An 11,949-nucleotide genomic window follows, 5' to 3' on the forward strand; every position below is an offset into this window, starting at 1 on the left:
TAATTTGAGTACTTGTAAACAGGGGCACTAGTAGGTATTGCAGCAAGGAGCCAACAGCCCTTTAGATCATGGCCCATGACTACAAAAACGTTGAGGAATTAGAAGTTGAGGATAGCAGCCTGGGCTTTATAGATCTCTGGTTCAGGGGAGCCCCAAAGGATCAATAGTAGGGAACTTGCTTTAAAGGGGGTTTAGACGCAAATTATACACTGCATTAGAACGTGAACTGTGATTATCCCAACAAACATTGCCTGTGATGCTCAGGCATGAAGAATGCTATTACCACATGCATGCTTGATGCAAAAATAGCATCAATAGCAACACAGCAGCTCACATCAGGGTGATCTTTTGAATTTTTGAAATGACAAAGTGACCAGGAAATAATAGTTATGATGTTTAACTCTGGATATAGTCAATTTTTAATTGCAGAGTGCTGACCAAACTTTTAGGATTGAATTTCTAGACCCAGTTTTGATCTACAGGGTATGCAAAGGTGACCAATCTCAGCCACTGAAGCATTTTGTAAACTAGATTGTTTTGCCACTAGTAGAAATGTGAATGCTGACTGAAAATCAGGAAAGCCTGATACTCTCCATCATTGGGTCGTGTGAGGTAACTGTCAAAGTGGGAAAGTTACTTGGGATTGACAAATGCAAAAAGCAACCCCTTTAGAAGCCATGTGGAGAATATTGAAAGGGTTTAAAAAAAATAAGGGAACACACGCATAATTTTTTTTAAATGCAACTTACATTTTGATCAATTTTTATTTCTTTGTTTAGTTGCATCTTTGAAACATCTTCCTTGTGCATTTTGTTCAGGCTATTTTCGATCGTGTTATTCTTGCGTTTCCTGCAAATAAAGTTTTTTTTAAGAAAGGTAGAAGAAAAATTAGAAAAGGTAATCCAAACCCCGGATTAATCTTCTAAAGCAGGTGATGCCATAGTATATGCATGCACAAAGTGAATGACTGAAAGGCTAGTGTTAGGTTTCTTTGGTAGGATTATGAATACACAACCGTGAAATTTGAATATTAATGAATTAGTAGTATCAACAATGCATAGCCTGAAAACTAGGTTTTGAAAAACTAGCAAAAAGCTAGGCAATTAACTACACAGAACAAGTGAAGTCAGGTGTCATTTTTATTTTTTTTAGGAAATGTAGGAGTTATTAGCAAGGCCAGAATTTATTGCACATTCCTCACTGCTTCCTCAAAGGGTGGGTGAAGGAGTTTTGAATATTTTTTTTAAGAACAGGCAGGGGGCCAAGGGGCTTACTCTGCATCTTATGTAGTTCTTCTAGCCTTCACATAGAAACATTATGTGCAGTAAGCAGTCAACAGGCCACTTTAGAATTGAATACATTTACACAATTGAGGGGAATTTGAAAGAAAACTATGCATCAAGATTACACATATTCAACCCTATTGGGGAAGAGGGGTGGTGGAGGCAGAGAACAAGAGGACAGCAGACTGCAAGAGAACATTACTGTTACAAATCTCAATAGATTGTTACCTGCTCCTCAATTCTCTCTCAGCCTTGTTCTGAGGTGGTGGAATTTTCTTTGAAGTTTTATTTTCCTCAGCCCCACTGTCCATTTTATTGAGTGCTTTGTCTTTATCCTTATCCTTTGACATTGCACCTTTCAAGCCTGGTTTAAGTATAAGCATAAAGATATTTGTCAAACTAAAATATTGCAGGTGCTGGAAAATAAACACTGCAAATACTTCAAAATTGGCTGTCTGATATACTTCACTACTACATTATGAAAATTAAATCTATTCGAATGCTACTGCCAAGAACTTTAACATGGAAAAATATCCCAAAGTTCTTTACAAATGTTAAAATCAAATAACACCAAGCCAAATGAAATAATCAACTAAATGTATGTCACAGTGAGGTGGATGGTTATAATGAAGCAGCAGAATTAGAGAGGAAATTCCAGTACATGGAGCATATTTGGCTGAGGCATAGCACTTGTGAAGGTCCAGATTGGGAACTAGTAATGCTAAGCTGAATCAATTTAGAAATTGGCAAGAGGCAAAGAAGGGTAAGGTATCTAAATGACATGATGATAAGTTTAAATGTTAAACATTGTTGGTTCCTTTATAACCAATCAACTGCTAAGCCATAGATCGCTGTAGAGAAGTGGCTGCAGAATTGGAATGAGGGTGGGGGAGGGGATGGAAAGAGAAATCATCAACTCAAAACCTCTCTACAGATGCTGCCCAGTTTACTGAGTACTTTCTGTATTGTCTTTAATTCTCAGATTTTCAGCATCTGCAGTCTTTTTTTGTTTTTCCGATGAGGGGAGAGTTTGTTAAAAATACAAATTGGGAAAATGGGACTGGCTGGGTAGACGCCACGGTTGGCATGGAGTGGTTTGGCTTGGTGAGCAAATAGGTAAAGTCAGAGTCGTACTCATACAGTACAAAATGGGCCCATCAGCCCACCATGTCTATGCCAACTACTTTGCCCATCTATACAAATCCCATTTGCCTGCATTAGAACCATATCCTACCAGGCCTTGCCTATTTAAATGTCTTTCTAATTGCCTCTTAAATGTAATTGTATCCAATTCCACCACCTCCTCTGGCAGCACATTCTAGATATTAACTACTTTTTAAAAACTTATCCACCAGATCCCATTAATAACTCACCTTAAACCGATGCCCTCCTGTTTTTAATACCCGTACCATGAAAAAAAGATTTTGACTATCTGCCTTATTTGTGCCTTTCATTATCTTGTGTACTGCACCCTGAGTCTCCTTTGCTCTAGAGAAATGAGCCCAGCCTATCCTATCTCCTCCATTACTAAAGTCCTCATATCCAGGCAACATCCTGGTAAATCTAGGCACTGTCTCCAGTGTAATCACATCCTACCCATAATGTAGTGATCAGAAATGCACACAATACTTACAAATGCAGCCCAACTAGTGTTTTGTGAAGGTGCAATAAAATGCCCCAACTCTTATTTTCTATGTCCCAACCTGTGAAGGTGAGCATACGATATGCCCTCTTCATCACTATCTTCCTGTTTTGCCATTTTCAGGAACAAGAAACTTGAACCCTATTAGGGATTGTTAGACATAGGACATCCTTCGGGATGTATGTGGATGACAGGCATTAATACAAACGAGAACCAGTCTTTAAAAATAAACCTGTTCAAAAGTAAACTACGAGCAGTAATCAGTTTTGAAATTAAAAGGATAGCTTTGTAAACAAACAGTATGGTTTACAGAGCACAGGCTACTGGTCCAAAACTGAAGTCCACTCAAGATATATGATTTGTAAACAGACAGAACGATCAGACATTCTCATATGCATCAGCCAAATGCAAGACAATGAGTTTTGTTAATCAGCCTACATCAAACCAGGCATCAAACTTTGGAACATCTAACCTGCATTGCCTCATTACAGTTTACCATTTCATGAATTTACACTGCCCTCAATAGAGACTACTATCCTTTTGTTTTTAATTCATTTTCAGGATCTGAGCACCATTGGCAAGGCCAGCATTTATTGGTATTGGTTTATTATTGTCACTTGTATCACGGTAGAGTGAGAAATTTGTCTTGTATATTGATCGCACAGGTCAATTCATTACACAGTGTAGTTACATTGGGTTAGTACAGGAGTGCGTTAAGGTAGTACAGGTAAAAACAAAAACAGTAAAGTGTCACAGCTACAGAGAAAGTGCAGTGCAATAAGGTGCAAGGTCACAACAAGGTAGATCGTGAGGTCATAGTCCATCTCATCGTACAAGGGAGCCATTCAATAGTCTTTTCACAGTGGGATAGAAGCTGTCCTTAAGTCTGTTGGTATGTGCCCTCAGGCTCCTGTATCTTCTACCTGATGGAAGGAGAGAGAACGACCCAGGTGCGTGGGGTCTTTGATTATGCTGGCTGCTTCACCAAGAGGGGAGGCTGGTGTCTGTGATGCGCTGGGCTGTGTCCATGACTCTCTGCAGTTTCTTGCAGTCCTGGGCAAAGCAGTTGCTGTACCAAGCTGTAATGCATCCAGATAGGATGCTTTCTATGGTGCATCGATAAAACATTCCTAACTATCTTTCTTTTTTCCTCAATAATGCTCATAAATCCACAGCTTTAAGCAGTTGCAACTGTTTTAATAAATCCTTATTGCTTTTAGATTCATTGAAACCCTAAAAGACTAAAAGCATCAACACAATTTTTAAACTTCTTACTTTATTTCAAATCCCTCCCTCATCTCATCATTATCATTCTTCATCTCCCCCATTCCCCCCAAACCAACATACTATTCTTTAATCCCATCATTTTCTTGTGACTCAGTGTTAATGTCTTTGAGAACAGCCACACTATTGCTGTTAATCTTTCACTTGGTCACAGGTTAATGTCATTATGGGTGGAACGAATAAACTGTGCACAACCATCGATCACGGAGCAAATATCAGAGCTAAGAGCAAGATAGCACATTTCACAAAACCAAAGCAATGCTGTAGGGAAAAAGCTTTCAACCATTATGACTGTCATTACACTCAATGCTTTTATAATTCACAACTAAATGCTTCGAACTATAAACTGGGTAGATTGCACCCCTCCGTCAACACTATTCCATCCTCCACCTTACCAACTACTTAAAATTAAATCAGATTCCAAACCTTGGTGTCATATTTGATCAAGAGCTGACTTTCAAATTTTGAGTCTGTATTATCATCAATTCTGATTTTCCCACTTCCCATCCTTTCCTTACCTCATATGTTGATGAATACCAGCCTCCATCCTTCCTTGTCTTTTACCTCCTGACTTAACCACAGTTTCCTGGCCAGCATTCCTCTTCCTACCCTCTAAACTTGAGATCATCAAAAACCCAGCTGCCAAAGTTAACCTGCAACAAGTTCTTTCCACTCCTCCTAATGCATTGCCTGATTAAACAGCACTTTTTAAACTTCTTACTCTTTCAAATCCCTCCCTGATCTCATCACTTTCATTCATTTCACTCATTCCCCTAAAACCAACATACCTATCCTTTTCTCTTGCATCTCAAATTTTTCTTGTGACTCTGTTAATATCTTTGTACAATAACTCATAAGATACTCCATTCATATGAAGGTTCTATACAACAGATGTTGAAAAGTTTCATTTTGTTGTACATTGATTCTGTTATAATTTCCTTAGAAATAAGTTTGAGCAAATACAACTATTCATAAAATTAATGAAGATTGACCATTGCTTTAGCAAAGCTCCATTACTGACACATAAATGGTAATGATTCAGCACTTTCTGTTGTAACGTTTTCAGTAATATACACCTTGCACCAAATAAACACAGTATATGGAGAGATGTCATTAAGATGCATATTATTTAAAGGAAAAGGTGAACAGTGCTTTTCTTTCACTTTTTCTTCCTTTTTCTCTGGAAGTGATTTATATAAGCATCCAATCTATTAGCATGAAATATCTTCAGTACATCATATTAATCTAGATAATAACTGCTGGTAGGCCTTATTCTTCCCACTCCCATCAATCCATCCATTCCATCTATTCCCAATTCTGCAATCAATCTGACTTGAATTAAATCTTGAACAATTACAAGCAATGCCACAGATCAGCAAATTGCAAATAAAAATAAATCTTTGATTGCTTTCAGACCTCTACCACCAACGTGCAAACCTTAGTTATGGCAAAAGCCCCATTTGTTAGAATGTCTCAAGTTTCAAGGGAAATTCTGGCAATTACAACTCCACTGCAAAAATATTGGATTCCATCATTTTTATTTTTGCAGTATTAGGAGATTCCAGCAGGTACACCAGTGAATGGAAATGTTCAAGGCAAGTATTTTCGCAATAAGTACAGAATAGAGGTGACAAACATTTGATAAAGGGTCTTTGATTCAAAACATTAACTCTCTTCCTCTTTCCACAAATACTGACCCACTGAGTGTGTGCAGCGTTTTCTGTTTTTATTTCAGATTTCCAGTATTTGCTTTTTTTTTGCAAACATCAACACAGCTCATTGCACCTGCCAAGATCAGCCCCAAATGCTGAAGTAGAGTTTGCATACAATAAGGGGGATTCTCAAAGTTCTCAATTATCAACACACATAATCTGTGTTTCACTGCTAGATATACTTAATACATTTAGTGGCGATTTCAGGAGGTCAAAGTGAAGAATATTGCCTGCCCAGATTTTTCTTCATAGTGTACTTCAACCAATCACTTTTGGCATTGCTAGAGCCCTTCATTCAGAAATGTTGTTATCAGTGAACTTATAAAGATCTGTATTTCCCCCATGCACCATTTAGATTGCAGATATTTTCTGTGACTGCCACTGTACAATTATTAGATTTATTCACAAGAATGAACCGCATTTATATGGTACCTTTCGTGAACTCAGGCTGCTCCTGATTTAAAGCAAATGAATTACTTTTGAAGTGTGGTTACTTTTTGATGAAATTCTTTACACACAAAATGGTATCTTCTAAAGTCATCTCTTCAAAGTCAAAATACAATAAAATGAAACTGCATATTCATCTAATATTTCTTTGCATTAATTTTGATGCTAACGAATAAATGAACAAATTTATGTTTGATGTTACACAACCTCAAATTTCCCAACAATCGAAAACGCAATATCACAAGTTATACTTTTTTTTTCCTGATCGGGACTTAAATGTGCCCGATTTCTATACAAAATATTAAAAACGGTAAAAACCGTCAAGTGCATTGAAATACTGATCCAGAATACTAGCAAGCGTGCTAAGTTACACTGCAACTGTCTTCCCCCCTTCCAAATACTTGTTCAAAATAGCATAGTGGCATCAGCTTGTTTTCTTTTGTCTGACTGGATAAGGTAGTTACGTGCAACATTTTGGATATTTCCGATGACCAGGTTTTTAGTTTTTATTTAGAAGTCAATTGCAATAGCGAAAAGACTTAATGCACAGGGAGGTGGCCCATGGCAGGTTGGGGTCGATTCAACACACAGCCCCGCGGGAGGGCGGCTGGCTGAATCGTGCACGCGAGACAGGTAAAACGGCGCGCGGGCAGGCGAAACGGGTGCGCGGAAGCGCGCGCTCCCGAGAAGCACCGTTGCTCCGTTATCGGAACTCGGGCCAGGCTTGGGGCTGAGGGGAAGGGCAGGTGGATCGGCAGGCAGCAGCAAACACCGTGCGTCGTCACTCGGCGGGCCCCTCCGACAGAACAAACCTTACTCACCCGGACGAAGAGGAAGCCGAGTCCTGAGGTAAACTCTCTCCCTGCTGGGCAAATACAAACAGCAAAGTTTTAAATGAGGGGCAAAAGTACGAAAATACCTGAAAGAGGGGGGATGAAATAATGCATAGGGATTTTTTTTCCTGTTATTCCAAGGTCTCACCTCTACTGGGGTTAGAGTTACAGCTCCGTTCATTAGCTGCTTGATGATTGCAAAGCCGTTAATTCGATTTTCAACTGAAAGCAAACGGTTGCCCGTCTCCCCCTCTCTTATCACCTGCACTATGCTGAATGGCCACACTGCGCATGTTCCCACTTCACTCACCTCACTACTTGACCTTTCACCGCTCGGCACAGTGGCCAAAGTTAGCAAATTTAAGTATTTTTTTAAATTAAACCCTGTTATTCCTTAGGATTTTTAAACATTATTTTGCCATTAATATAAACTTTGCATAACAGTCAATATGAAATATTGATACTAATATAAACATTTTAATATAAATACAAATGTAGTATGTACTATATAAATAAAATTTAAACATGCTTAAAAATATTAAACTAAAAATAATTTTAAACAAAGTAACACACCTTTCCTTCCTACAAACCCCTTTGAAGTTAACGGAGTCTCGGATCCTGAACAAAGTCACACAATGTCAGGACCTCGGCACCGGTTTCCACAAGTAATTCAGTGAAAGAAGATGTATTAGGTTTTCTTTATTTCTTTTTAACTATGAATGAATTTTACATCTGTCTTTATGCAAATGAAATAAATGGTGACTCAAATATTAACAACAGTGTGCTTTGAGTTTAGGAGGAGAGTGATGAATATATCTTAGCCAATGAATTCTCTGAGTCAAAATGTGTGTTTCACTATATGAAAAATATTGGCATACATAAACACAGGTGAATTAGGAACTAGAGTAGATCATTCAACCCTTCAAGCTTGCTTTGCCATTTAATAAGACCTTTGCTGACCTGATTATAATCTCAACTCTGCATGTGTCTACCCCAGGCAACCTTTCACCCTCTTGCTTATCAAATACCTACTTCTAGTGTAAAAAAATTCAGACTGCTTCAACCTCCGTTTGAGGGAGAGAGTGCTAAAGACTCACGGGCTTCCGAGACAAAAAAAAGTTTGCTTCATCTCTGTTTTAAATGGGGGATCCTTATTTTTAAACAGTGTTCTAGATTCTCCCACAAGAGGAAACATCTTTTCCACATCCACCTCTCATAGTTTTATGTTTCAATCAAGTTGCCTCTCTCCTAAGCTCCAGAAGATGCAAATTTGCCTGTTCGACCTTTCCATTTGAGAAAAACCACACTTTCCAGGTATAATTCTGCAAACCTTTTCTAAGTTGCCTCCAAATCATTAGTATCCTTCCTTAAGTAAGGATACTATGATCAGTACTACAGATGTGGTCTCATTAATGCACTATATAATTGAAACAAACATCCCTACTTTTGTATTCAATTTTCCTAGTAAGTGCATACTGCTGGTTTTTGTAGTTATTTACAGCCTCTGCCTATTAGCCCTTTGCAAATCAAGCAGTGGGACAACCAATAAACTTCTGTCCTTCAGAGCTCTGCAATGTATCACCATTTAGATCAAATCCTTTCATGTTTTTTTCTGCCAAAGTAGAAAGTTTTACAATAATTGAAAGTTGATGGAGGGAATACGGTCATTAATGAATCTCAGAAGACATTTAACAAAATCCCATGTAAAAAGGCTGTTTAAGAGTATTGGGGCCCATAGAATAGTAGGGTGAGTAGGAGCACAGATGAGCAATTGACTTAAAGATAGAAAGCAGAGATGCTTGGTAAACGGTTTTTCAGAGTGGAAGATGGAAACAGCAGTACTCTGAGGGTTGAACCTTTTTTATTTACATAAATGTCAAAGACATGGATATTAGTGCGCTAATCTCCATGTCTTTGACATTTCAAAATCTGCATGTGGAATTGCACTCTCTCACTATTTAGATAATATGTGCTTCTTTATGTTTCCTGCCAAAATGGACGATTTTATATTTTTCCACAGTATACTCCATTTACCAGACCTTTATACACACTCATTTAACTTATCTATATATCCCTTTATAGCCTGCGTATGTCCTCTTCACAATTTACATTCCTAACTTTGTATCATCAGCAAATCTAGCAAGAAACTTTTCATGCCTTCATCCAAATTATTTAAATAAATTGTAAAAGACTGAGGCCTCAGCATGGATCCCTGTGGCTTACCACTTGCCAAGTGGAAGAGGACTCATTTATGCTTGCACTTAGTGTCCTATTAGCCCATCAGTCCTTGCCATAATGTTCCGTCTACACCATATGCTTTTATTTTCTGTTATAACCTTTGATGTGGCACCTTATCAAATGCCTTCTGGAGAGCTAACTGCTGTGCTGTTCCCCTTTATCCATAGCAATGTTACTTCTTCAAAGAAGTCCAGTAAATTGGTCAAATGTGATTGCCCTTTCACAAAACAACATTGACTTTGCTTGATTACCTTGAATTTTTCAAACTGCTTTGCTGTAACATAGCAATAATAGTTTCCAATTTTTTTTATGACAAATGCTGAGCTAACTGGCTTGTAGTTTCCTGGTTTGTCTCCCTCCTTTTTTGAATAAATGAGTCACATTTGCTATTTACCAATCAAATGGAATCTCACCTAGACTTAGGGAATTTTGGAAAATTAAAATCAACTTGTTAACTACCTCACTAGCCACTTCCTTTAGGATGAAGTCCACCAGGACCCAGGGACCTATCAGCCTGCAGTACTAACAGTTTTTGCTCAGTACCATTTCCCTCGTGATTATAATTTTTCGAATTCCTCCCCCCACCCTTCCAGTACCATTTGTACTGTTATATATTTGTAAATAAATAAATAATTTTATCATTATGAAATGTGAAAGATTATATATTTGAAATAATTATATCTGCCTTTGATTAACTCTATAATTATGATAAAATCAATAGTGTAATACAGTCAAAAGCTATATCGTTAAAGGATTAGAATTCACTATCACTGAAACTACAGGTCATCAGAATCAGGTTTATTACCACTGACATATGTTGTGAAATTTGTTGTTTTGCAGCAGCAGTACAGTGCCAGACATAAGGATATAAAAATTACTACAAATTTCAAAAATAAATAAATAGTGCAAAAGAAGAATAACGAGGTAGTGTTCATGGTTTCAAGAACCATTTAGAAATCTGATGGCGGAGGGAAAGAAGCTGTTCCTGAAATGTTGAGTGTGGGTCTTCAGGCTCCTGTACCTTCTCTCCAATGGTAGTAGAGTGAAGAGGGCATGTCCTGGGTGATGAGGGTCCTTAATGATGGATGCTGTCTTCTTGAGACACTGCCTCTTTAAGATGTCCTCAATGGCGGTGCCTCAGTACCATTTTGCCTGTGAGCTGGCTGAGTCTACAATCCTCTGCAGCCTCTTTCGATCCTGCACATTGGAACCTCCATACCAGTCAGAATGCTCTTCACCATACATCTGTAGTTGCCATAATTGTCCACTTTCTGCTTTTTGCTATGACTCATATTGCTATTTTTAAAACATATGCATATTTCTTTCATACTTATAACTTTTGGTGAATGAAGTAAAACTATACAAAATAATTTTGTAATCATGTAGCTAGTGTATTTTGATGTTGGGAAGTCCATAGGTAAAGTGCAGGTGACACCATTATGTTTCACTGTTTGTGACAGCCACATATTGGTCCTGTTTCAGCTGTTTCCTTGACTAACATGTTGTTAATCACACCCTTCTATGGAAATAGGGCCTGATAGGAAGGCAGGCTCCCAGGGATGCACATGCCAAGTGGCACATGTGCCCATGCCTACATATATATTAACATTAATATGCAGAGCCTGTTCTCCAGTTGGAGAGACAAGAGACTGCAGATGCTGGAATCTGGAGCAACAAACAATCTGCCGGAGGAACTCAGCGGGTCAAGCAGCATCTGTGGGAAGAAAGGAATTGTTGATGTTTCGGGTCAAAACCTTGTATCAGGACTGATGCTGCTCAATGCTGCTTGACCCACTGAGTTCCTCCAGCAGATTGTCTGTTGCTCCTGTTCTCCAGTTGTCTTGGTCTCCTGGCCACTGGATTAAGACCTTGCTCTGTGAGACCGTATGGTAGCTGGTGTGCAACACCTATCCCATCTGAAAAGAAACCATGCTCAGGCAACTTCCATCTAGACTTCAATTCTAGAGCTAGAATGTCAGGACCCTCATGGACAATCCCAACAGCAGCCAGAACTGAATGACACTGCTATCGTAGCTCATGAACTCAAATGCTTTTACATAATCATTGCCATACTGAGTGAGGCACAACAGGCAGAAGATGGCCAGTTTAAAGAACAAGGCAGTTGGTAGATTTTCTTCTGGGGTGAGAAAGTGGAAGAGAAATGCCATCATCACAGAATGAGGATCACAATCAAGAATGAGCTAGTTTGGTGTCTCAGCAACTCTCTTTGAGGAATCATCGCATGCTTTTTGACTCTTATATTCATAATTTATGCAGAAGTGTTGCATAAGTGACGAAAGGAGTGCACCACCTCACAAACTACTTTCATGCCACCCATTCAGCCATCTGCCCCATCTGTGGAAGAGTCTGCAGATCCTTGGCTGCCTCAGAACCTGCAAAACTCAAGTGGATCAAATTATCCTCAATCTGTAGGCACTGCCGAAGAAGAAGAAGACAAAATGAATGCCAGGAAAGAATAATTAAGGTTTAGATTCTGATGCTCTCAAGCT

General features: G+C 38.7%; 1 protein-coding gene across 5 annotated transcripts in view; it reads right to left on the reverse strand.

The window, feature by feature from the left end:
• The window catches only part of LOC127574573 (DNA topoisomerase 1-like), an 85,336-nt gene extending 77,800 nt beyond the window's left edge, over positions 1-7,536 (reverse strand). The window contains exons 1-4 of one of the 5 annotated variants that reach the window (XM_052023680.1): positions 7,350-7,536; positions 7,190-7,230; positions 1,512-1,647; positions 750-849 (exon numbers count right to left, since the gene is read on the reverse strand). In XM_052023680.1, the coding sequence (XP_051879640.1) occupies positions 750-849; positions 1,512-1,633 (222 nt within the window). In that variant the 5' untranslated portion in view covers positions 1,634-1,647; positions 7,190-7,230; positions 7,350-7,536. Of the gene's footprint in view, positions 1-749; positions 850-1,511; positions 1,648-7,189; positions 7,234-7,349 lie in introns of all 5 variants that reach the window. The other 4 variants (XM_052023679.1, XM_052023682.1, XM_052023678.1 and 1 more) reach the window with 4 other exon arrangements.
• Positions 7,537-11,949: the final 4,413 nt, after the last annotated feature.

Source organism: Pristis pectinata, chromosome 9 (assembly GCF_009764475.1).
Source record: "Pristis pectinata isolate sPriPec2 chromosome 9, sPriPec2.1.pri, whole genome shotgun sequence".
In the NCBI taxonomy this organism is placed as follows: domain Eukaryota; kingdom Metazoa; phylum Chordata; class Chondrichthyes; order Rhinopristiformes; family Pristidae; genus Pristis; species Pristis pectinata.